Genomic DNA, 27,051 nt, shown 5'->3' on the forward strand with positions numbered 1-27,051 from the left:
CACCCTGAGACTCCATAGTGAATTCCAGGTCAGCCTGTGCTAGAGTGAGACCCTACCTTGTAAAACCAAATAAATATATATATATATATACACACACATACACACACACACACATATACATATATATATATATATATATATATATATATATATATATATATATATATATTTTTTTTTTTTAGCTGAGTGTGGTGGTGCATGCCTTTAATCCCAGCACTTGGGAGGCAGAGGCAGGAGGATCACCATGAGTTTAAGGCCACCCTGAAACTACACAGTGAATTCCAGATCATCCTGACCTAGAGTGAGACCCTACCTCAAAAACCAACAAAAAATTATTTTATTTATTTATTAGGGAGAGAAAAAGAGAGAGAGAGAGAGAGATAATGGCTAATCCCAGCACTTGGGAGGCAGAGGTAGGAGGGTTGCCGTGAGTTCAAGACCACCCTGAGACTACAGAGTAAATTCCAGGTCAGCTTGGGCTAGAGGGAGACTCTACCTTGAAAAGCCAAAAAAAAAAAAAAAAAAAGCAGGAGAGAGATAATGGCAATGTCAGGGCCTCTAGCCACTACAAATGAAATCCAGATGCATGACGCACCATGTGCATCTGGCTTACATGGGTCCTGGGGAGTCAAATCTGGTCCTTAGCTCAGTGGTAGAGTGCTCTTCCTGCACAAGTATGAGGACCTGCTTGAGGGAGCCTGAGACCACTAGAGCTCAAATCTCCAGAATCCAAGCCTGGTGTGGCGACACACACCTTGTAATCCCAGCACTCGGGAGGCAGAGGTAGGAGAGTCGCCAGCCTGGGGCTATAAAGTGAGTTTCAGGTTAGCCTAAACTAGAGTGAGACCCTACCTTGATAAAAACCTTAAAAAGAAAAGAAAATGAATCTCCAGAAAACATATAAACAGCTGGGCATGGCCACAGAGGTTTGTAATCCCAGTCCCACAAAAGGGAGCAGAGACCAGGAAATTTCCTGGGCTCATAAAAGGCACCAAGCTTTGGTATCAGTAGACTCCAGCTCAAGTAATGATGAAAGAGTGCTGGAGAGATGGCTTAGAGGTTAAGGAACATGCCTGCAAAGCCTGAGGATGCAGGTTTGATTCTCCTGGTCCCACATAAGCCAGATGCACATGGTGGCACATGCGTCTGGAGTTCATTTGCAGTGGCTAGAGGCTCTGGCATGCTCATTCTCACTCATTCACTCTCTCTCTCTCTCTAATAAATAAATAAACTTAAAAAAAAAGAATGGTGAAAGAGCAATGTAACAGATACCCCACTTTCGGTTTCAGCTACCACACAAGACACTACAAGGACATACATGTGCACAACCACATTACAAACACAAGCAGTAAAAAGCAGAGTGAGGAGCTGAAGGGATGGCTTAGAGGTTAAAGCACTTGCCTACAAAGCCAAAATACCCAGGTTCAATTCTCCAGGACCCACATAAGCCAGATGCACAAGGTGACACATGCTTCTGGACTTTGTATGCAGCAGCTGAAGGCCCTGGCACATCCATATTCTCTTTCTCTCTCTCTCTATCTGCCTTTCTTTCTCATAAATAAATAAATAATTTTTTTAAAAGATGAAAAAAAAAAGTAGAGTGAGATGACACATACCTACAAACCCAATACTTGGAAAGTAGACGCAGGAGTACCAGGAGTTTAAAGTCACTCTCAGCTACATAACTACACAGCTACTTTGGAGCCAGCCTGGGCTCAAGTAAATAAAATATAGAATGAATTTCTCTCACTCTCACTGCCTCCCTCTCTCTTTCTCAAATAAATAAATAATTTATATACATATATATGTATATATGTATGTGTGTGTATGTATATTAATCTAAATAGCTTGGGCATGAGTTGGACATGTTAGCACATGCCTTTAATCCCAGAACTCAGGAGGCAGACATAGGAGGATCACCACGAGTTCGAGGTCACCCGGAGACTACATAGTGAATTCAGGTCAGCTGGGACTAAAGCAAGACCCAATCTCGAAAAACCACATACACACACACAAAACAAAAAGAGGGCTGGGGTATAGTCCAGTACCATAACACCTAAACAAGGCCCTGGGTTCCATCCCTAGTACTGCAAAAATTAAGTTTTTTACTTCAGCACTGTTTACTCAAAACAGCCGCAGGTTCAGAAATCAAGAAATCTAATTCTGTAGCTGCTGTGGAAGTATTTTGGAATTCTTTAAATAGCACTTAGAAATACCTACTAAAACAATTGGAGAAACCTCAGAAGAATTTAACTCCAGTTGTATTTATACTTTATTTCCCAGTGATAAGAGATGCTGGAAATAAGCCTGACATGTTGAAGTCAACGTGAAGCTGCTTCCAGAGTCTGTACAGACAAGAATGACCACCCCAGCAAACACATAAAATATGCTTCAGTCCCTAAGGGTATAGTTAGGGTAAAAAAATCAGCCAACCAATTTACTGTGTGAAAACCAGTAAACAAAAGGAAAGAGCCAAGCATGCTATCTGCTTGCAGAGCAAGCTGCAATGCCCAGACACCAAACAGCACATGGAGCTACCCAGGACAGCCTGCTGGAAGCATCCTATAGAAAGCCAGGACCAGGAGAGCACAGCAGTGACAGCACACATGGGCACTTCTCATAACTACCAAGTGTAGTCTCTGCTCCTCCTGCTTCATGGAGGCAGCAAGGGGGCCTCAAGTCAGGCAAGTAAGGACAGGAAGATGAGGTCTCCAGGGCCCAAAGTGGAAGCAAAGGAGAGAGGATTCAGAGGTACAGCTTCAAGACTCAGTGAAGGATAAGACATCTAGAAACAGAAAAGTATGAAGCTACCTGCCCCATAGGGTCACAGAGGAGTGGACAAAACAATTGAAATCAGCATCAAATATGGTCTGAGCACACACCAACTCAGTCATACAATTTCAAATCCAGACGGAAGGCAGCCAGCAGAGGGCAGCAGCAGAACCCCAAGGGGCAGTATATAGAAACAGACCCTAAACAGCAACAGAGAGGACTCTAGTGGGATGCCAAGAGGGTGCTCAGTGGCCCATCACATGCCCCAAACACAGAAGCTAGGACATAATGTTGAGAATCTATACTTAAAGAGTCCAGAAAATCAGGCATAGTGGCATATGTACTTGAGAGGCTGAGGTAGCAAGATCACCATGCATTAGAGGCCAACCTGGGGCTAGAGTGACACACTGCTTTGGGGAAAAAAACAGAAAGAAAAGGAATAAGCCAGAGAAAAGAGACCCTGGGGACCAAGCCACCATGTCCAGCCCACTACCACCTGTTATATGCAATGTCAAGTTAGACTCAAAGGGGCCAATCAGAGCTAACTTGGCACTCAAACTAAAGACCATGTCAGCCCCTCCTCCCTCCACATTGGCATCTGAGGGTCCTGGGTGTTAGTGTGACACTGGTTTTGGAAGTCCATTTCCCAGCTGATTTTGTAGACACAAATGAATGGAAGTATCAAATGCCTTGCTTATCTCACAGTAGCCTTCATTCCTAAAACACAAGAAGTCTAGAGAACCCTGCTGCTTCCTGACGAGTTACCAGATCCAGACCCACACTAGTCCTTGAAGCTCCTAAGAATTTCACCAACAAAGCTAACAAAATACCACGTGCTTGATGTTCATTCTGAAACCCTAGCCAAACATATCATTAACCAGGAACAGGCCCTATCATGTTACCATGTTAGGATGAGGAGAAACCAAAGTACACTGGGGAGTGGGACTGAGAGAGGGTATCCCTATGTAGTCAAGGCTGCCTTGAATTTGCTTGAAACAATTCTCCTATCTAGGCCTCCTAAATACTTGTATTACAGGTATGCCACAGGGGCTGGAGATATGATTCACTGGTTAAAGCACTTACCTGCAAAGCCTAATGACAACCCAAGTTCAATTCTCTAGTACTCATACCCTTGAAGTCAGATGCACAAAGTGGCACATGTAGCTGGAGTTAATTTGCAGTGGCTAGAGGCCCTGGTGTGGCCATTCTCTATCTGTGTCTCTCTTCTCTCTATCCTCTCTGCTGGGAAATAAATAAATAAAAATCTGGGGGCTAGATAGATGGCTTCGTGGTTAAGGCAGTTGCCTGCAAAGCCAAAGGACCCCAATTCAATTCTCGAGGACCAGCATAAGCCAGATGCACAAGGGGACGCATGCATCTGGAGTTCGTTTGCAGTGACTGGAGGCCCTGACGTGCCCATTTTCTCTCTCTCTTTCTCTTACTCTCTGCCTCTTTCTCTCTCTCTCTCGAATAAATAAATAGGGGCTGGAGGGATGGCATAGCACTTATTTGCCTGCAAAGCCAAAGGACCCAGGTTCAATTCCCCAGAACCCGCAAAGCCAGATGCACAAGGTAGCACATGCATCTGGAGTTCGTTTGTAGTGGCTAGAGGCCTGGCACACCCATTCTCTGCCTATCTCTCTCAAATAAATAAATAAACAAAATAAATAAATAAATAAATAAAATGTATTTGAAAAAAATTTTAAAGAAAAGGTGGGGCTGGAGAGATGGCTTAGCAGTTAAGGTGCTTGCCTGAAAAGCCTAAGGACCCAGCACCCACATAAGCCAGATGTACAAGTTGGTACATGTGTCTATAGTTCGTCTGAAGTGGCCACAGACCCTGGAGTGCTGTTCTCTCTCACCAATTAAATACATAAATAAAAATAAAATATTTTTTAAAAAAGAGCTGGGCATGGTGGCACATGCCTTTAATCCCAGCACTTGGGAGACAGAAGTAGGAGGATCACCATGAGTTTGAGGCCACCCTGAGACTAAATAGTGAATTCCAGGTCAGCCTTGGATACAGTGAAACTCTACCTCAAAAAAAAAAAAAAAAGAAAGAAAGAAAGGAAGGAAGAAGCAAGCTGGGCGTGGTAACCACAAATCTTTAATCCCAGCACTTGAGAGGCTGAGGTAGGAGAATTACTGTGAGTTTGAGGCCACCCTGAGACTACAGAGTAAAGTGAGACCCTACTTCGAAAAACCAAACAAAAGAAAAAAAAAAGGTATGTGATCATATTCAGGTCTTCAAAGTTAGTTTGTTTTTTCTGAGTTAGAGTCTCGCTATAACCCAAGCAAACCTGGAATTCTCTATGTAGTCTCTGGCTGGCTTTGAACTCACAGCAAATCTCTTACCTCTGCCTCCCAAGTGCTGGTAGGGTTTCCCTCTAGCTCAGGCTGACCACGAACTTACTCTGGAGTCCAAACTAGCCTTAAACTCATGGCAATGCTCCTACCTCAGCTTCCTGAGTACTGGGACCAGGCTTAAAGGTACATTTTCTTTTTTTCTTTCTTTTTTTCTTTTTTTTTTTTTTGAGGTAGGGTTTCATTCTAGCCCAGGCTGACCTGGAATTCACTATGTAGTTAGTCTAAGCCTTGGACTCACAGTGATGCTCCTACCTCTGCCTCCCAAGTGCTGGGATTATAGGCGTGCACCACTACGACTTGTGACATTTTCTAAAAATATTTATTTATTCATTCATTCATTTATGAGGGTTGCAGGTCTGTTTTGGCTAGAGACAGACCCTACCTTGAAAAAAATAGGCAAACAAAAAAACACATTTTTAGCCGGGCATGGTGGTACAATGCCTTTAATCTCGGCACTCTGTCCAAGCTGGTGTGGAACACATGATCCTCCTGTCTCAGCCTCCCAAACGCTGAGATTAGAAGTGTATATATTACCAGCTGGATATGGTGGCACACATCTTTAATCCCATCATTCGGGAGGCAGAGATAGAAGGGTAGCCACAAGTTTGAGGCCATCCTGAATTCCAGGTCAGCCTGGGCTCTTACAGCAAGACCTCACCTCAATAAAAACTCTAGGCGTGACAGCACATGCCTTTTTTAAGCCCAGCTCTGGGGAGGCAGAACGATCACTGTGCGTTGGAGGCCACCCTGAGACTACATAGTGAATTTCAGGTCAGCCTAGGCTAGAGCGAGATCCTATCTGGAAAAAAAAAAAGAATGGATGAATGAGTGATAGGTGGGGAAGGGGAGGGAATGTACTGCTTTGTCACACCTGAAACTACCATGTCCAGTTTAAAATTCTTTAAAAAGCAGTATTTCCAGGCTGGAGGGATGCCTCAATGGTTAAAGAGGCCTTTTTTACTTACTAAATATGATGGCTGGGTTCAATTCCCCATGACCCATGTAAAGCCAGATGCACAAAGTAGCACATTCATCTGGAGTTCATTTGTGGTGGCAAGAGTCTCTGGCATGCCCATTCTCTCCCTTTAAATCAACTTAAAAATAATAATAATAAACTGGGCATGGAATGCACCTTGCAATGGGGAGGCAGAGGGAGGATCAATGTAAGTTCGAGGCTGCCCTGAGACTCCATAATGAATTCCAAGTCAGCCTGGGCTAGCGTGAAACCTTACTTTGGTGGGGGGGGGGGAAGCAGTATTTCAGCCAGGCATGGTGGCACACGCCTTTAATCTCAGCACTTGGAGGATTTCCATGAGTTCAAGGCCACACAGAGACTACATAGTGAATTCCAGGTCAGCCTGGTCTAGAGTAAAACTTTATACCCCTCCAAAAAAAAAAAAAAAAAAAAAGCAGTATTTCAAAGCTGGGCATGGTGGTGCATGTACTCAGGAAGCTAAGGTAGGAAGACTGCCTTGAGTTTGATGCTAGCTTGGGTTATATGAATTCCAGACCAGCTTGGGATACAAAGTCAGATGGCCTGTCTTAAACTAACAATAAAAGTCCTTTGCACAAATATCTGCAGGTGAACATATTGCAGTTTTTTGGTTGTTTTTTTTTTTTTTTTTTTTAGTTTTTTGAGGAAGGGTTCACTCTAGTCCAGGCTGACCTGTAATTCACTACGTAGTCTCAGGGTGGCCTCAAACTCATGGTGATCCTCCTACCTCTGCCTCCCAAGTGCTGTACCACCACACTAGCTGAGCAGATTGCTTTTTAAAATTTTAGCTGGGTTGGAGAGATGGCTCAGCAGTTAAGGCGCTTGCCTACAAAGCCTGAGTTCAGTTTCCAAGTACGCATGTAAAACAAGATGCATTAGGTGGCCCTGGTGTGCCAATTCTGTCTTTCTTCTCTTTATCCCTCTCTGCTTGGAAATAAATAAACTGGCTAGCTCTGCTAAAAAAAAAAAAAAAAGAATTAAGCATGCTGAAGTTACTGAGTAGTGCTAGAGAAGATGATGTTATTAGAGATGTCATTAGAAGAAATATGATGTCTACTGTCTTGGCAACTTAAAAGGTAATGTGTATTTATTCCCAAACTTCAGTTTGAAAGTAAAACAGGCAGATTAGATCATGTGAGGTTTTCCAACACTGAATCTGGAGCTCAGTTTTTCTCAGTACAAAAATAGCTTTCTGAATCACCAGGTGGGAGCATGAGCCAGTTGTTTTACATGGAAAGGGTCACTCCAAGTTGACAGCAAAGGCTTACCCTACTTTCGGGAACCCATCTGCACCCAGAGGCTGAAAAGTCCTCAGCTGTGTCTGTCCTTCAGCAGCAGAAGCATGTGCAACAGTCAGCATTGACCCTAAACAACAAATGAGTTTCCACTTCCAGACTAGCCTGAAGACACAGCTGAAGGCCTTATCGAGAACCTCCCTTAAATCTTCCCCACAGCATCCATTTTGTTTGGGGATCTCCTTGGTACAGGAGGGGAGGGGTGATGTGTCAGTGAGGCAAGGACCCAAACAGGGAGCCTCCAGTTGCTTCACGGGACAAAACGTTTCTAGTTTATCATGTGACTTCTTTTGACAGCTTTACTAAGATCTAATTCGTTAACATAAATTTACTAACTCCGTGGTTCAGTATATTCAAGAGTTGTTTCCAACACTAGACAGTAAGCACTTTTTTTGGAAGGAGAGGAAGATTTCAAGGCAGTCTCACTCTAGCCCAGACTGACCTCCAACTCATGATGAGCCTCCCAAGTGCTATATTATTTTATTTTTAATTTTTTTATTTATTTTTATTTATTTGAGAGCAACAGACACAGAGAGAAAGACAGATAGAGGGAGAGAGAGAGAATGGGCGCACCAGGGCTTCCAGCCTCTGCAAACGAACTCCAGATGTGTGCACCCCCTTGTGCATCTGGCTAACGTGGGACTGGGGAACCGAGCCTCGAACCGGGGTCCTTAGGCTTCACAGGCAAGTGCTTAACCACTAAGCCATCTCTCCAGCCCCCAAGTGCTATATTAAAGGCATGCCCCACCACACCCAGCTAACTCTTTTTATTTGTAGAGGAGATCCAAGTAGGAACTCTAGTCCAAGCTGACCATGAACTTACTCCTCGGCAGCCTCAGGCTGACCTCAACTCACAGGATTCTCCTACCTCAGCCTCATGAGTGCTGAGATTAAAAGCATGTGCCACCATATGTAAGTACAATGATTGTAATGGGAAGGTAATAGGATGGAGAATGGAATTTCAAAGGGGAAAGTGTGGGGGTGGGGAGGGAGGGAATTACCATGGGATAATTTTTTATAATCATGGAAAATGTTAATAAAAATTTAAAAATTTTTTAAAAAAAGCATGTGCCACCAATGCCCTGCTGACTCTTTTGTTAAAATACAATTTTTTTGAGACAGGGTCTCACTCTAGCTCAGGCTGATATCAGACGTTTGTGTTACTTTTATCCCCCAAGGTAGGGTATCACTCTAGCCCAGGCTGACCTGGAATTTACTCAGGGTGGCCTTGAAGTCATAGCAATCCTCCTACCTCTGCCCCATGAATGCTAGGATTAAAGGCATGCACCGCCATGGCCAGCTTATGTTGCAACTTTTTTTAAAAAAAAGAAACACAATAGGGCTGGAGAGATGGCTTAGTGGTTAAGCACTTGCCTGTGAAGCCTAAGGACCCTGGTTCGAGGCTCAAGTCCCCAGGACCTACGTTAGCCAGATGCACAAGGGGGAGCACACATCTGGAGTTCATTTGCAGTGGCTAGAGGCCACTGGCGCACCCATTCTCTCTCTTTGCCTCTTTCTTTCTCTGTCACTCTCAAATAAATAAATAAAAAGAAACAAAAAAATTTAAAAAAGAACATCATCTTTTTTATTATTTTAATTTTTGAGAGACAGAGCGAATGGGTGCACCAGGACCTTTCAACTGTTGCAAACAAACTCCAGACACATGCACTGCCTTGTGGCATATTTGTGACATTGTGCACTTGCGTCACTGTGCACCTGGCTAGGTGGGACCTGGAGAGTTGAACATGGGTCCTTAGGCTTTGAAGGCAAGTGCCATAACCACTACGCCATCTCTCCAGCCCTTGTGCTACTTTATTAAAGCCTGCAGACCTTGGTTCCATGTAAGTCTGCCTCAATAAACAGTCCAAGCATCTATTGCTAGTGACAAGAGGACCTGACATGAACACATGCAAATAAAGGAAAAAAAAAAACACATTTTTAAAGGTGGATGGCATTCTTGAGGAATGACACTCAAAGCCCAAGGTTGTCCTCTGGCCTCGAAAGGCATGTACACATACACATATATATGCATGAATACCTACATGCAGGTACACACACACATACACATAAAATAAAATAAAAATAAATTAAATAGGGGCTGGAGAGATGGCTCAGAGATTAAGGCACTTGCATGAGAAGCCTAATGACCCAGGTTTGATTCTCCAGTACCTATGTAAAGTGGCGCATGCATCTGGTTTGCAGTGGTTAGTGGCCCTAGCGTGCCCATTCTCTCCTTCTCTCTCTCTCTGCTTGCAGATAAATCTATTAAAATGAATGAATAAATAAAATAAAAGTATAAGGATTCCCATTGAGTTTGAGGCCAGCATGAGACTACATAGTAAAATCGAGGTCAGCCTGAGCTAGAGCAAGACCCTACCTTGAAAAACCAAATCTAAAAATTAAAAAAGACCTCTGAGCTGGGTGTGGTGGTACATGCCTAAAATCTCATCTCTCAGGAGTAGGAAGTAGGAGGATAACCATGAGTTTGAGGCCAGTGTGGAACTACAAAGTGAGTTCTAGGTCAGCCTGGGATAGAGTGAGCCCCCACCTTGAAATTTTTTTTTTTAAAAAAGGGAAAAAACTATTGTCCAGGTGGTACACCTCTTTAATCACAGCTGAGGTACAGGATGATCACCATAAAATTTAGGCCATCCTAGGCTAGAGTGAGACCCTACCTCAAAAAAAAAAAAAAAAAAAAGTCTATGACCATTCTCCTGTATCCAGAGGCTACCTGTGGAAGCAGCAGGGGGAATCTGAGCTCTTCCCCAGATGCCACTAACCAATATAATCAGAGTGTTTAGGGCAAAAGCCTGGGGTCAGCCATCCTTAACAAGCAAAGCTGGGCCACCTGTCCCAATACGCCAATTAAAGAGACAAGTAAGGTCAGGTATGGTGATACACGCCCTTAATCCCAGCACTTAGTTGGCTGAGGTAGGAGAATCACTGTGAGTATGAGGCCAGTCTGAGACTACACAGTAAATTCCAAGTCAGACTGGGCTATTGCAAAACCCTACCTCCAAAAAACAAAAACAAAAACAGAGAGAGAGATATGGCTGGAGAGATGGCTTAGCAGTTAAGGTGCATGCCTGCAAAGCCTAATGAGCCAGGTTCAATTCTCCAAGTCCCATGTAAGCCATTGGCACATGCATCTGGAGTTCATTTGCAGTGGCTGGAAGCCTGGCATGCCCATTCTCATTCTCTCTTGCTCTCTCTCCATCTCTAATAAATAAGTAAATAAAAATAAAATCTTAACTTAAAAAAAAAAAAAAGACAGCAAAGTAATGTTGAAAAGCAGAGATTTATACAATATGGCCACACTGGGAAGAACAGGTAAGAAGGTCAAATGACCTTCCCAACATTTTCAGGGTTACCAGCATGAGGTTTAGGATATATGGAGTGAAACAGGTATATATAATCAAGCAGTCCTGCTCAAGGTGTGTCCTATTACTGACCTAATGAGACAATTCTCCTCAGTCTGGTCCTGACAAATTGCTAACCTGTTAATCAGGAGAACAAACTGGCTCTTACAAGATGATTACTTCTACACTGGGGTGCCAAGTCAGTTTGATGTAGGTGTAGCAAGCACGAAACTGTAGGTTTGATAGACAGTGCATATACTGCATAAAGCATTTGAGAAGTGAAAGGAGTATCAGAAATTCAAGGTCATCCTCAGCCATAGAGCATACTCAATGACAGCCTGGGATAAATGAGACCTGTCTCAAAAAAAATGGCTAATTCCATTCTAGAACACAGCCTCACTCTCATGGGTAGGTTGGGAATATAGGTCATGGTAGTTTGAATTAAGTCCCTGAATTAAGAATATGACTGTGGAGCCGGACATGGTGGCACACAACTTTAATCTCAGCACTCGGGAGGCAGAGGTAGGAGGATTGCTGTGAGTTGCAAGCCACCCTGAGACTACATAGTGAATTCCAGGTCAGCCTGGGCTAGAGTGAGACCCTACCTCAAAAAAAAAAAAAGAAAGAAATACATATATATATGACTGTGGGGCTGGAGAAATGGCTTAGTGGTTAAGGTGCTTGCCTCAAGTTGGACTATCCAGGTCCTATGTGAACCAGACAGACAAGGTGACAGAAGCACACAAGATTGCTTATCTGCACAAGGTGGCGCATATGTCTGGAGTTCGACTGCAGTGGCTGGAGACCCTAGTGCTCAATTCTCTCTCTCTCACTCTCTCTCTCTCTGATAAAAAAATAAATAAAGCCGGGCATGGTGGCGTACGCCTTTAATCCCAGCACTCAGAAGGCAGAGAGGAAGGAGGATCACCATGAGTTAGAGGCCACCTTGAGACTACATAGTGAATTCCAGGTCAGCCTGAGCTAGAGTGAGACCCTACCTGGAAGAAAAAAAAGTTTAAAAATATGACTGTGTGCCGGGTATGGTGGTGCACGCCTTTAATTCCAGCACTCAGGAAGCAGGGGGAGGAGGAATGCCGTGAGTTTGAGGCCACCCTGAGACTCCATAGTGAATTCCAGGTCAGCCTGGGCTAGAGTGAGACGCTACCTCGGAAAAAAAAAAAAAAAAAAAAGACTGTGTCCTGCACACCAGGTATTAGTTTTGGAAATATAAAAAATGCATGGAATGGTCAGTCACACAGTACACACAGTACACACAGTTCCAGGAGCCACTGCTGACACACAGCATGGGGCAGGGCATGATGACCCTGATAGGCTGGCAAAGCTATTGAAAGATGAACTGTGGTATACATAGAGACCTAAAGATATTTTGGATATACCAGGCCGGGCTACCATAATGGTTGTTGGGTAGGGATAAAAGTTTCCCCAACCACTCTGCCAAACTGGGGAGGCAGAATTTAAAAATCCAGAGACTGGCCAGGTGTGGTGGCACACACCTTTAATCCCAGCACTAGGGAGGCAGAAGTAGGAGGATCGCCAAGACTTCAAGGCCACCATGAGACTACATAGTTAATTCCAGGTCAGCCTAAGCTAAAATGAGACCCTGCCTTGGAAAACCAAAAAAAAAAAAAAAAAAAAAAAAAAAATCCAGAGACTGACAGTCATTGGTTATATCACACTTAAAACTCTCTTTGATAGCAGGGCGTGGTGGTGCACGCCTTTAATCCCAGCACTCAGAAGGCAGAGGTAGGAGGATCGCCGTGAGTTCAAGGCCACCCTGAGACTACAGAGTTAATTCCAGGTCAGCCTGGAGCAGAGTGAGACCCTACCTCGAAAAACAAAACAAAAAAAACCTCTCTTTGTTATGAAGCTGGGCATGGTGGCGCACGCCTTTGATCCCAGCACTCGGGAGGCAGAGGTTGGAGGATTGCCCTGCGTTCGAGGCCACCCTGAGAGAGTCCATAGTGAATTCCAGCCAGCCTGGGCTAGAATGAGACCCTACCTCGAAAAAAAAAAAAAAAAAAACTCTCTTTGTTATGTCTTATAACAATTAAAAATGTCTGCTCTGCCGGAGTGGTGGCACATGCCTTTAATCCCAGCACTTGGGAGGCAGAGGTCGGAGGACTGCCGTGAGTTCGAGGCCACCCTGAGACTCCATAGTGAATTCCAGGTCAGCCTGGGCTAGAGTGAGATGCCGTCTCAAAAAAACAACAACAAAAAAAGAATTTACTCTGTGCCTTTATATTAAAAGTACATAACTTGGGCTGGAGAGATGGCTTAGCAGTTAAGGCACTTGCCTACAAAGCAAAAGGACCCAGGTTTGACTCCCCAGGACCCATGTAAGCCAGATGCACAAGGGCACACACATCTGGAGTTGGTTTGCAGTGACTAGAGGCCCTGGCATGCCCATTCTCTCTCTTTACCTGCCTATTTCTGTATCTCTCTTTCTCTCTAATAAATAAATAAAAATAAAGTATTTTTTAAAGTATTTGACTTTACAGGACTCACAGCTAAGAAACAATCTTAAATCTCAGGTGAGACTTAGGACTTTGGAACTATCTTAAGTTGGTAAAAACTGTGAAATCCTTTAAAATCGGACAGAATACAACATACATTGTGAGATGGTTATAAATTTATTGGGAGCCAAGGGTGGAATGCAGTAGTTTGAATAAATGGCCCCAATATAATCAGGAGTTTATTTAAGTTTGTAATTTAGATCTGCAGCCACCTGGCTGGAGGAGGTGTCACTGGATGGATTTTAGGGTCCAGCCCTAAGGTGTGGAGGTGGATTTGGAATTCTAGTCTAAAGATAGGAGCTCCTTAAGTGTGCTTGCTTTTTGCCTTGTGGCTTTTTCTTTCTGCTTGGACCTGTGGAAGCAGGCCAGCTTCTGCCATTATGAAACTTCCTTTTTTTTTTCCTGGTTTTTTGAAGTAGGGTCTCACTTTGGCCCAGGCTGACCTAGAACTCACTATGTAGTCTCAGGGTGGCCTTGCACTCATGGTGATCCTACCTCTTCCTCCCAAGTGCTGGGATTGAAGGCATGAGCCATGAAACTTCCCTTCTATCTCCAATTAATTCCCTTCCTCCATAACTGTGGTTATGGTCTGGAAGTTCATCTCAGTGACCTGCAGCTACCTGCCACACAAGTCATCCTCCCAAGATTTTATTCTTCCTAGAATCTCAGGACTGCAGATTTAGGATAATTTACTTATCTCTATGCCTTCATCCTTGAAGAGGGAAGAGAGAGGTTAAACAAACACTCCTTTTGTGAGTTAGATGCCTATGTGAAGTGGTAAACAAGTGACCAAAGTAAAGAAAACAGAATGAATAAAGGAGAGATGTCAGCTTTCCTCATACTTTTAGTCACCTTGTTGGTAAGGAGTCAATAAAGGCTAAACAGGGGCTGGGGAGATGGCCCAGTGGCTAATGGAATTTGCTTGCTAAGTAAGACTGCCAACCCAGGTTCAATTCCACAGTTCCCCATAAAGCCAGATGCACAAAATGGCACATATATCTGGAGCTTGTTTGTAGTGGCAAGAGGCCCTAATGTGACCATTCTCTTTCTCTGCTGACAAATAAATCAATAAAAATATTATACTGGGGGGGGAAGGGGCTGGAGGGATAGCTTAGCAGTTAAGGCACTTCCCTGTGAAGTCTAATGACCCAGGTTTAATTCTCCAGGTCCCACACAAACCAGATGCACATGGTGGTGCATGCATCTGGAGTTTGTTTGCAGTGGCTAGAGGCCCTGGCACACCCATTCTCTCTCTCTCTCTCTGTCCTTGCCTCTGTCTCTAATAAGAAGTAAATAAATAAATAAAAACTTTAAAAATATATTATTCCAGGTGTGGTGGCACACCTTTAACCCCCCCAGTACTTGGGGGGCAGAGGTAGGAGGACTGCTGAGAGTTCCGTCACCCTGAGACTACATAGTGAATTCCAGGTCAGCCTGAGCTACAGCAAGACCCTGCCTTGAAAAACCCAATAAATAAATAAATAAATAAATAAGGGCTGGAGAGATGGCTTAGTGGTTAAGCGCTTGCCTGTGAAGCCTAAAGACCCCTGTTTGAGGCTCCCCAGGACCCACGTAAGCAGATTCACAAGGTGGCACGCCCATTCTCTATCTGCTTCTTTCTGTCTGAGAGGAGAGGCAGACACAGAGAGAATCAGTTCATCAGAACCTCTAGTTGCTTCAAACAAACTCCAGATGCATGCACCACCTTGTGCATCTGGCTTACATGTGTCCTGGAGAATCAAACCTAGGTCCTTAAGACTTCACAAGCAAGCACCTTAACTGCTAAGCCATCTCTTCACCCCAATAAAAATATTTTTAAAAATAGGGCTGGAGAGGTAAAGAAAAATGAAGTAATGAAATTTGCAGAAAATTGGATGGACCTGGAAAGTATTATACTAAGTGAGGTAACCCAGGCCCAGAAAGCCAAGCGCCACATGTTCTCTCTCATATGTGGATCCTAGCTACAGATGATTGGGCTTCTGCGTGAGAATGAAAATACTTAGTAGCAGAGGCCAGTTAGGTAAAAAGGAGACATAAAGGGTAGAGAAAGGAAGGGAGGAGTATACTTAATAGGTTGATATTGTATATATGTAATTACAATGATTGTAATGGGGAGGTAATATGATGGAGAATGGAATTTCAAATGGGAAAGTGTGGGGGTGGGGAGGGAGGGAATTACCATGGGATATATTTTATAATCATGGAAAGTGTTAATAAAAATTTAAAAAAAAAAAAAAAAGGGCTGGAGAGATGGCTTAGCAGTTAAGTGCTTGCCTGTGAAGCCTAAGGACCCGGGTTCAAGGCTCAATTCCCCAGGACCCACATAAACCATATGCACAAGGGGACGCAGAGTTCATTTGCAGTGGCTGGAGGCCCTGGCATGCCCATTCTCTATCTATCTGCCTTTTCTCTGTCTGTTGCTCTCAAATTAAAAAAAAAAAAAAAAATTTAAGAGCCAGGGGCTGGAGGGATGGCTTAGCAGTTAAGGTGTTTGCCTGCAAAGCAAAAGGACCCTGATTTGATTCCCCAGGACCCACTTAAGCCAGATGCACAAGAGGGTGCCAGTGTCTGGAGTTCATTCGCAGTGGCTGGAGGCCCTGGCATGCCCATTCTTCTGTCTTTCTCTCTCTCTGACTCTCTCGAAAAAATAAAAAAATAGCCAGGCATGGAGGCACATACCTTTAGTTCCAGCACTCGGGAGGCAAAAGTATGACTGCTAAATTTGAGTTCACCCTGAAACTACATAGTAGGTTCCAGGTCAGTCTGGGCTAGAGTGAGAACCTACCTTGAAAAATACAAACAAAACAACAAAACATAAAATAAATAGCTGGGCATGGTGGTGCAGGCCTTTAATCCCAGTACTTAGAAGGTGGAGGTTGGAGGATCACTGTGCGTTTGAGGCCTCAGAAGACTACATAGTGAATTCCACTACTAGATGTCTGCCCTAGAGTGAGAACTGACCATAAATAAATAAATGTTAAACAGCTTCTACGTTACTGAAATCCAAACAGACGGAGAATACCTTTTGCAGATCACTTCTCTGCCTAGGGACAGTCCAGCACACTTTGGCCTATCCACAGAAAAGCCTAGCTTTAGGTACCTCATGTCTAGGATCAGAACTCTTACCAAGTCTGGTCTTCTTGGTCTCAAGTCTGACCCCAACAAGCACCTTGGTCACCAGAGACAGGTCCCATACTACAGGCTACTAATACCCACAAAAGAGGGGAGAGCCCAATATCTGCTCCAAACCCAAGTAATCTCAGGCTGGAGACATAGCTCAGTGGCATAGTGCTTAGATATCTAGCAGGCACTAGGCAAAATAAGTTCAAGCACTACCACAGCCCTGAAAAGAATAAGGTTTTCCTTCACAGAAAATTTCTTGCCTCATAGTAGGTACGCCCATTCTCTCTATCTCTATCTGCCTCTTTCTCTCTCTGTGTTGTTCTCAAATACATACATACATACATACATACATACATACATACATACATACATAAAAATAAATAGCCGGGCATGGTGGCACACGCCTTTAATCCCAGCACTCGGGAGGCAGAGGTAGGAGGATTGCCATGAGTTCAAGGCCACCCTGAGACTCCACAGTGTATTCCAGGTCAGCCTGAGCTAGAGTAAGACCCTACCTCGAAAAACCAAAAAAGTAAATAAATAAAAATAAATAAATAAATATAAACCCAGTGAATCCCTACCTTTAAGAGAGAGAGAGAGGGAGAGAGTGCTCGCTCGCTCGTGCTGAAGAGATGGCTTAGCATTTAAGGCATTTGCCCGCAAAGCTGAAGGATCTAGGTTCAATTCCCCAGTATTCATGTAAAGCCAGACAAACAAAGTAGCACTTGAATTTAGAGTTCATCTGCAGAGGCCCTGGTGTTCCCATTCCCTTCTCAAATAAAAAAAATTTTTAGAGGTAGGAGGATTGGCATGGGTTCGAGCCCAGCCTGAGACTATATAGTGAATTCCTGGTCAGCCTAGGGTAGAGCGAGACCCTACCTCAGAAAACAAAACAAAAATTTTAAATATAAAAAATAAATAAACCAGGCAGGGTGGCACATGCCTTTAATCCCAACACTCAAGAGGCTGAGGTAGGAAGATTATTGTGAGTTCGAGGCCACCCTGAGACTACATTGTGAATTCCAGGTCAACTTGGGATAGAGCAAGACCGTACCTCAAAGAAAAAAAAAAAAGGCATAACCCTAACCCTAATTCCACCATGGCCCCTTCCTCCTTTCACCTTCAGACTTTTGCAAAAATAACAATGGGTTGCATTACACCAAACCTGATCTACCACCAGGTGAGGTAATGAGATACATACATACCATGACACTTCAGGAGAAAGACACAACAGCCATCTGTATTATGAATGAGAGCTGCTATTAAAAATGCAGAAGCCAGGCGTGGTGGCTTATGCCTTTAATCCCAGGACTCAGGGAGGCAGAGATAGGAGGATCACTGTGAGTTCAATGCCACCCTGAGACTATATAGTGAATTCCAGGTCAGCCTGAGCTAGAGTGAGACCCTACCTGGAAACACAGCCCCCCAAAAAAAAATTCAGACAGAATCAGGCATGGTGGTGCATGCCTTTAATCCCAGCATTTGGGAGGCAGAGGTAGAAGGATCACCATGAGTTCAAGGCCACCCTGAGACTGTACAGAAACTCCAAGTCAGCCTGGGCTAGAGTGAGGCTCTTCCTCAAAAAAACTAAAATAAAATAAAAAATTCAGGCAGAGCTAGATGTGGTGGTAGAAGCATTTAATCCTAGTACTCAGGAGGTAGATGTAGGAGGATCCCAGCCTGGCAATACAGATAAATTCCATGTCATCCTGGGCTAGAGTGAAACCTTTCTTAGAAAATAAATAAAAATTTATTTTATATCAGATGGGGGGGTGCTGCAGAGATGGTTTAGCGGTTAAGGTGCTTGCTTACAGAGCCTAAGGACCCAGATTCAATTCCCTAGGACTCATGGAAGCCAGATGCACAAGGTTCCATGTGTTTGGAGTTCATCTGCAGTGGGTGGAGATCCTGGCGCATCCATTCTCTCACTCTTTACCTGCCACTTCTTCCTTTTTCTCTTTCCCTCCCTCCCTCCCTCTCTCAAATAAATAAAATACGTTTTTAAAAATTTAGACAGGGGGCTGGAGAGATGGATTAGCGGTTAAGCACTTGCCTGTGAAGCCTAAGGACCCCGGTTCGAGGCTCGGTTCCCCAGGTCCCACATTAGCCAGATGCACAAGGGGGCGCACGCGTCTGGAGTTCGTTTGCAGAGGCTGGAAGCCCTGGCGCGCCCATTCTCTCTCTCTATATCTGTCTTTCTCTCTGTGTCTGTCACTCTCAAATAAATAAATAAATAAATAATTTAAAAAAATTCAGGCAGGGGTGCTGGAGACATGTCTTAGCACTTGTCTACAAAGCCAAAGGACCAAGATTCAATTCCCCAGGACCCACGCAAGCCAGATGCTCAAGGTACTGCATGCATTTGGAGTTTATTTGCAGTGGCTGAAGGCCCTGATGCTCCCATTCTCTCACTCTCTACCTGCCTCTCCCTTCCTCCCCCCCCCCACTCAGGTAAATAAACAAAATTTCAGACAAGGGACAGGTGTGGTGTCACATATCTTTAGTCCCAGCTCTGGGGAGTTTGAGTCCTGGGACTACAGAGTGAACTCTAGGTCAGTCTGAGCTACAGTGAGACCCTACCTCAAAAAAACACAAAGAAGTTCAGACAGGCTGGAGAGATCTCAGTGGTTAAAGATACTTGCCTGCAAAGCTTGCTGGTCTGGGTTTGATTCCCCAGTGCCCACATAAAGCCAGAGGCACAAAGTGGTACATGTATATGGAGTTCATATGCAGTGACAAGAGTACCCTTTCTTTCTCTCTCTTTCTGTCAAATAAATATACTTTTAAAAAACTTCAATACAAAAGCCTGGCGTGATGACTCAAGCCTTTAATCACAGAACTTGGGAGGCAGAGGTAGGAGGATTCCAGTGAGTTCGAGGCCACCCTGAGATTCCATAGTGAATTCCAGGTCAGCTTGGGCTAGAGTGAGACCCTACCTCAAAAAAACAACAACAAAAAAATCAATACATAGTGAATTTCAGGTCAGCCTCATCTAGAGCAAGACCATACCTCAAAAAACAAACAAACAAACAAAAGACCAACAAAAAAAATTCAAGCTGGGCATAGTGGCACACACCTTTAATACCAGCACTTGGAAGGCAGAGGTAAGAGGATAGCCATGAGTTTAAGGCCATCCTGAGACTACATAGTGAATTCTAGGTCAGCCTGAGCTAGAGCAAGACCCTACCTTAAAAAAAAAAAAATTCAGACATGCCAGGCATGGTGGCACATGCCTTTAATCCCAGCACTCGGTAGGCAGAGGTAGGAGAACGTTGTGAGCTCAAGGCAACCCTGAGATTACATAGTGAATTCCAAGTCAGTTTGGACTAGAGTGAAACCCTACCTCGAAAAACCAAAAAAAAAAAAAAAAAACCAAAACAATTAGACAATCCATTTAGTTAGTAACTGAACATGCTATATTCATAAGCAAGTTTTATAAAAGACATTGGACATGCTACCCCTGAAAATTACACAAAAATTAAGATAATTTAGTTCCTGTTATCAAAGACAGTAATGTGAGTATCCTGGGTCTTTCATGTGCTCACTATGTTGAAATCTCAAAGTAGAAAGTACAAAAACCTATAGTCTTTATTGCTATAATCAGCTTATCTGACAACATAAAACTTTTTTAAAGAATCATTATCTTTTAAATATATGCCAAATATTTACAGATAAAATTACTTAACATAAGGAATTTACTTGATTTTTTTAAATTTTTTTTGGGGGGGCGGGTAAGGTAGATTCTCATTCTAACCAGACTGACCTGGAATTTACTATGCAATCTCAGGCTGGCCTTGAACTCCTACTTCTGCTTCCCGAATGACTACACCCAGCAGGAATCTACTTTAAAGAAAAAGGCAAGGTCGGGCTGGAGAGATGGCTTAGCGGTTAAACGCTTGCCTGTAAAGCCTAAGGACCCCGGTTCGAGGCTCGGTTCCCCAGGTCCCACGTTAGCCAGATGCACAAGGGGGCGCACGCGTCTGGAGTTTGTTTGCAGAGGCTGGAAGCCCTGGCACGCCCATTCTCTCTCTCTCCCTCTATCTGTCTTTCCCTCTGTGTCTGTCGCTCTCAAATAAATAAATTAATTTTTTAAAAAAAAGTTATTCTTAAAAAAAAAAAAAGAAAAAGGCAAGGTAGCCAGCAGTGGTGGCACAAACAGGTAGGAATTTGCTGAAGAGGCATAGATAGGAAGAAGGATCATGAGTTCAATACAGCCTGGGCTTAATAAAAAATAAAATAAAACAAAGCAAAGCAGAGGGTGGAAAGATATTTGCAGGTGAAATAAGCCCTGACACTGCTGAGACAGACTCTGGAGACTTTCCCCATCAGGTTCTGTACTGCATATGTTCAAGACAAAGTTTCAAAAGTCCCCCAAAATGGGGAAAGCACTACGGTTCTCTAAACTGCTCCACTATCTAACAGCTCTTGTCTTTGCACCTCTGTAATATACTCTGCCATGGGACTAGAACACAGCAGGCCTGAGTCATGGCTATCACAGCTTACACAAACATAAAATTCAACCTTTCATCACCCTGTACATTATCTGCTCCAAAATAGTACGACAGCTCACACTAAAGAGCTTTCTTCTACCATTCAAGAAGCTATTCTGAGTCCAGGCACCTAGGTCAGCCCTAAGCTATGGAAGAGCATAGAGGGGATCCAGATTTCCCTCCACTCTCCATCACCAGCAGAGACCTGCCAGGAATAGTTGAAGAGTGAAGAATTCTGACTTATCTTAAGTCTGTATTCAAGAATGCTCAGCCCTAAATAGCAATTCCATGTTTACCCAAACATGAGCAAATTGAGGAGATGATGACAAAAGATGGTTCTCAACAGACTTTTACAGAAGTCACCAAGTTGAAACTGTGTAGAACTACCTGAGCTACCACATCTAGAGATATCTGCAGGGAAAGAGCTAAAAGACCAGCTCTATTCCTGGTTTAGCACTTGGAAAAGATGTTCAACTTTTCTGGGCTTCTAGCTTACCTGTAAAGTGGGGGAGGGGTGTGAAGCTGGCTGGCCTAATTGCTACCTCAGAACTGTGGCAATGATCCAGTGAAACTATAACAGCAGAGTCAGGTCATGGCAAAGCAAAGCAAATGTGGTGCTTGCCTGATAAATTTGACTGCGTTTGGAGGGAAATCTGAAGAGAAGACACCTAACACTAGAAACAACTAAAGCATGGTCAAGGCCTCCCCCAGCTCAGGAGCAAGAAGCACAAGTACCCAGGCCAGTGACCACAATTCAAGCTAACCACAGGAAACCAAGCACACACCTGCTTTCCCAGTAGTGTCTTCCCTACCCAGAGCTGAGCATGTGAACACAAGGACCAGAATCCTGCAGAAGCTTCAGGCACCTGCATAATCCGGTGTAAACCTAGCAAGGAGTCCTGAGTTACTTGGACTTACTTCTTTCCAATTGTTCAATGGCTTGTTTTTTTGTTTGTTTTTTTTTTGTTTGTTTGTTTTTTCGAGGTAGGGTCTCACTCTAGCCCAGGCTGACCTGGAATTCACTATGGAGTCTCAGGGTGGCCTCAAACTCATGGCAATCCTCCTACCTCTGCCTCCCGAGTGCTGGGATTAAAGGCGTGCGCCACCACACCCGGCTTTCAATGGCTTGTTTTTAAGTTTATTTATTTTATTTACTTACAAGGAGAGAGAAAGAGCACAACAGTGAATGCCAGGACTTCCTGCCACTGCAAACGAACTACAGATGCATATGCCACTTTCTGCATCTGGCTTTACATGGGTACTGAGAAATGAAACCCAAGCAAGCAGGCTTTGCAAGAAAACATCTTTAACAGCTGAGCCATCTCCCCAGCCAGTCAGAAAGTTTTAGCACCCTCAATGCCAGTGTCAATTTGACCTTTTCTGTTTTTTTTTTTTTCTTGTTTTTTTGTAGACGGGGTCTGGCTTTGTAGCTATATGTAGGCTGTGTAGAGTCTGCCATCCATCCTCCTTCCTCAGCCTCCTGAATGCTGAATGCCAGATTTACAGATGTGCATCCCATCACACCCAGCTTTTTTTTTTTTTTTTTTTTTTGAGAGAGAGAGACAGACAGATAGAGGCAGACACAAAGAGAGAATGGGCACACCAGGGCCTCCAGCCACTGCAAACGAACTCCAGACACATGCTTCACCTTGTGCTTCTGGCTTACATGGGTCCTGGGGAATTGAACCTGGGTCCTTTGGCTTTGTAGGCAAACGGCTTAACCGCTAAGCCATCTCTTTCTCTTTTCTTAAAGATACCTGGGCTCAAACATTCAAATGTAGGGCTGGAGAGATGGCTTAGCGGTTAAGCGCTTGCCTGTGAAGCCTAAGGACCCCGGTTCGAGGCTCGGTTCCCCAGGTCCCACGTTAGCCAGATGCACAAGGGGGCGCATGCATCTGGAGTTCGTTTGCAGAGGCTGGAAGCCCTGGCGCGCCCATTCTCTCTCTCTCCCTCTATCTGTCTTTCTCTCTGTGTCTGTCGCTCTCAAAAAAAAAAAAAAAAAAAGAACATTCAAATGTACTTGGACACTTAATAAATGTTTACATGCACATCTTTAAACCCAGCACTGGGGAGGCAGAGATAGGAGGACTGCCATGAATTTGAGGCCACCCTGAGACTACACAGTGAATTCCAGGTCCACCTGGGCTAGAGTGAAACCCTACCTCAAAAAATAGGCTGTAGGGCCGGGCGTGGTGGCACACGCCTTTAATCCCAGCACTCGGGAGGCAGAGGTAGGAGGATCACCATGAGTTCAAGGCCACCCTGAGACTACAGAGTTAATTCCAGGTCAGCCTGGACCAGAGTGAGACCCTACCTCGAAAAACCAAAAAAAAAAAAAAAAAAATAGGCTGTAGGGCTGAAGAGATAGCTTAGCGGTTAAGGTGCTTGTCCGTAAAGCCAAAGAACCCAGGTTCAATTCCTCAGGACCCACGTAAGCCAGATGCACATGGTGGCACATATGTCTGGAATTCATTTGCTGGAGGCTCTGGTGTGCCCATTCTCCCTCTTTCAAATAAATAAATAAAAATGAATTAAAAAATAAAAAGTCCAGGGGCCAGGCATGGTGGCGCATGCCTTTAATCCCAGCACTAGGGAGACAGAAGGAGGAGGATTGCTGTGAGTTCGAGGCTACCCTGAGAAGACAGAGTGAATTCTAGGTCAGCCTGGGCTAGAGTGAGACCCTACCTCAAAAAAAAAAATAAATAAATAAATAAATAAATAAGTAAATAAAAAGTTCAAGGACTTCACATGCATAAATAACTAACTCATAGGGAAGATGTTCTCAGGTTAGTACTAGAGCACCTTGTTCATGGACTGTGGGCAACTTTTTGAAAGAGAGGGAGGGTCTGAGTCTTTCTTTGTAGTGCTCACTGAGTCAATACACAGCTCACTATGTAGACCCAACTGGCCTCAAATATGGGACAATCCTTCTTAGGAGTCTCCCAAATACTGGGATGACAGACATGCACTACTATACCCAATTTAAGATTTGTTTTGTACCTGCTGATTTTGTCAGTTGAATTTATTGTAAAGTTGAACATCCCCCCCCCTTTTTTTTTGTTTTTGCTGGTGCAGGGGATCCAACTCACGACCTTGGGCATATCAAGCAAGTACCCTATCGTTAAGCTACATCTCCAGCCAGAATTCAACATTTTAAATTCCTAGGATTTTCTGAAGGGCTGCAGCCTGTCAAAAGACAAAACCTAGTACAACAAACGAGTACTACACATAATAAAGAAACCATATTCAAAACAGACATCAACAAGACTGACATATGCAGTCTTAATATAGATGGCAGAAGCTAGTCACTGATAAGACGGTGTCCCCATCATGGGTCTAAGAAAGAAACAGCAAGCGTGGCACTAGGAGAGGGGCATGTAACTCAAGACATAACCTTCTCTGAAAGGAAAAGGGGACTTCTGTAAAACTACCCTTAACAAAAAACCAACCACGCGCGTTCCCTGGGCCACAACTGCCGCCAGCACTCTACCTGCTCCGCCCCGTAGACTGTGGCGAACTGGATGAAGTCCTCGATGCGGACGAAGCCATCTCCATCCCGGTCCAGGGCTTCGAACACAGCCCGAAGGCGCGCGCCCTCATCCTGACCCGTCCCGGACTCGCTGGGCAGCGACAGTGCAGGGTTCGAGTCCGAAGGCGGCCCGGGACATGCCTGCAACAGCTCACCTGCCGCAGGCGAGGGCCTTAGCGACAGGCCCCTCCTGGGGCCACAGTCAAGCGGCTCTTCTGGCCAGCAGCACGGTACTTTGGGCTCCTCTAGCTCCTCAGGCCCGTCACACGCGACTTTGGGCTCCTCCAGCTCACCCGGCCAGCTGCAAGGTGCGTCCGGCTCCTCCGATTCTTCGGAGCAGACGTATGGTGCGTTGGGTCCCTCTGGCCAGGAGCAAGGTGCGTCGGGTTCCTCAGGCTCCTCGGGCCAGAGATATGACAGGTAGGTCTCCTCGGGCCAGCAGCGAGGTGTATTGGACTCCTCCGGATCTTTGGGCCAATGGCACTGTACGTCGGACTCCTCAGGTTCCTCGGCCCAACAGCTAGGGGAATTGGGCTCCTCTGAATCTTTGGGTCGGCGGCACCGTGCGTCGGGCTCCTCCTCTGGTTCTTCGGCCCAGCAGCGAGGTGCATAGGGCTCCTCTGGCTCCTCGGACCAGCAGCCAGGAGCACTGGGCTCCTCCGTCTCCGTGGGACGATGATGGCACGGTAATTCGGGATCCTCCAACCAGCAGCGGGGTGCGCCGGGCTCCTCGGACCTGCAGCGAGGTGCAGAGGGCTCCTCCGGCACCTTGGGCCGACGGCACCATGCGTCGGGCTCCTCTGGCCAGCAGCTAGGTGTGTCCGGCTGCTCCGGTTCTTCGAGCCAGCAGTGAGATGCATCCGGCACCTCGGGCTCATCAGGCCAAAGGAAAGGCAAGGAGTGTTTCTCCGGCCAGCAGCCAGGCGTGTCGGGCCCCACCGATCCCTGGACCCCGAACTGTGACCCAGACGCCGGCTCCTCGCGGCCCGACGAGGAGGCCGGCTGGGCAAGCTCCATGCTCGGGAGCAGACCGAGCTAGGGGTGAAGCGAGCGGCGCGGGCGGCAGACAAAGGCGCTCAGGGCGCGGCGACGGGCGCGGGCATCCCCGCGGCGGCGAGAACGGGCGCGCGCGGGGCGCCAGGGCTGCTGGGGCTGGCACTCGGGCCCTGCTCCGCCCTCGCCCATCTTCTCCTTGCGCCTCAGCGCCCCTCGGCCCCGCGGCGTGGCAGGCACAGGCCCATGGCGGCCGCAGCGCAGCCGGGAGGCGAAACCAGCGGGCGGCGGTCACGGGCCGCGGGTCAGGCGGCCGAGGCTCGGACCCGAGCACCACAGCTGGAGGACCAAGCGAGCGACGACGGCTCGCCCTCCGTCGTCGGTGACGTCATCACGCAGCGCCGCGGCAGGCCACGCCCCTACCTGCTGATCTATATAGGCAGGTGTCTGCTCGGGTGCGGCTCTAGGACGTGCACTGGAAGCTCCTGTGCTCCTCGGGGTACAGCTGCGTTGAGCGCCTCATGGTGTTGCGTGGAGACGCGCGCGGCTGAGGGTTTGAGAGCTTGTGCTTACAGGCCTGCGAATGCCCGTGCAGGGTGTGGGCCAGTGAACCCCTAAAGACACTGTCACGGAGACAGCACAAAACGTGGTCCCTAGGGGCGGGTTCCCACACCGCACAGTGGAGAGGAATTGCTCAGGATTATGTCAGAGGACTCCTAAAATGTGTCCATCTCACACGTCCATCCACAGGAGCTCGCTGTGAAACGGAAGCAGGTTTGGTTTGGTTTGATTCAGTTCAGGCTTTGATGTATTTTTTGAAACAAGGATTCATGTAGCCTAGCCTGGCCTGGAACTCTTGATCCTCCTTTCTATGTTTACAGACGAAGGACAAGACCCCAATACGTCCTGTCCTCAACAAGTTTTTGTTGTTTGGTTTTTAGAGGTAGAGTCTCGCTCTAGCCCAGGCTTACCTGGAATTTGCTATGTAGTCTCAGACTGGCCTTGAACTCTAATCGATCCTCGAACCTCTGTCTCCCAAGTGCTGGAATTAAAGTCGTGTGCCACCACGCCCGGCTGGGTTTTGTTTTGTTTTGTTTTTAGACTTTATTTTTATTTATTTTTTACAGTCAGGGGGAAAGAGAAAGTGAGAATGGCCGCAACAGGGTTTCTAGCCACTGCAAACGAACTCCAGATGCATGTGCCACTAGGTGCATGTGGCTTACGTGGGGCCTGGGGAATTGAGCCTCAAACCGGGGTCTTTAGACTTCACAGGCCAGCACTTAACTGCTAAGCCATCTCTCCAGCCCTAGTGTCATTTTCTATTAAGAACCATATGCTTTTATGAAGAAAATGCCGCAATCAAAGCAAAAAGTCAAAGCTGCTTCCCATTTTGGGCAAAGACTGGAAATGCGCTGATGCCTTTGGCTAAATAACATTCAGGCATTTGTGGTGCCAACCTTTCCAGTTGAGGGTGTCCATGTGCTGAGGATCCTTCTGTCCTTAAGTGCTCTCAGCCAAACCAAAGGCTGGCTTTGTCTGCAAAAGCAGGTGCCCCTGCTGTGCATCAATGCCAAGAAAAGATTTATTGCTAACTT

At 45.5% G+C, this 27,051-nt stretch overlaps 1 protein-coding gene across 3 annotated transcripts in view; it reads right to left on the reverse strand.

Annotated features, from left to right (window-relative positions):
- Positions 1–25,513, reverse strand: part of Rab11fip3 (RAB11 family interacting protein 3) — a 77,497-nt gene extending 51,984 nt beyond the window's left edge. For all 3 annotated transcript variants that reach the window (XM_045161573.1, XM_045161572.1, XM_045161571.1), the window contains exon 1: positions 24,425–25,513. In XM_045161573.1, coding sequence (XP_045017508.1) covers positions 24,425–25,480 — 1,056 coding nt within the window. In that variant the 5' untranslated portion in view covers positions 25,481–25,513. The remainder of the gene's footprint in view (positions 1–24,424) is intronic.
- Positions 25,514–27,051: the final 1,538 nt, after the last annotated feature.

This window comes from Jaculus jaculus, chromosome 11, assembly GCF_020740685.1.
Source record: "Jaculus jaculus isolate mJacJac1 chromosome 11, mJacJac1.mat.Y.cur, whole genome shotgun sequence".
NCBI classification, from domain to species: Eukaryota; Metazoa; Chordata; class Mammalia; order Rodentia; family Dipodidae; genus Jaculus; species Jaculus jaculus.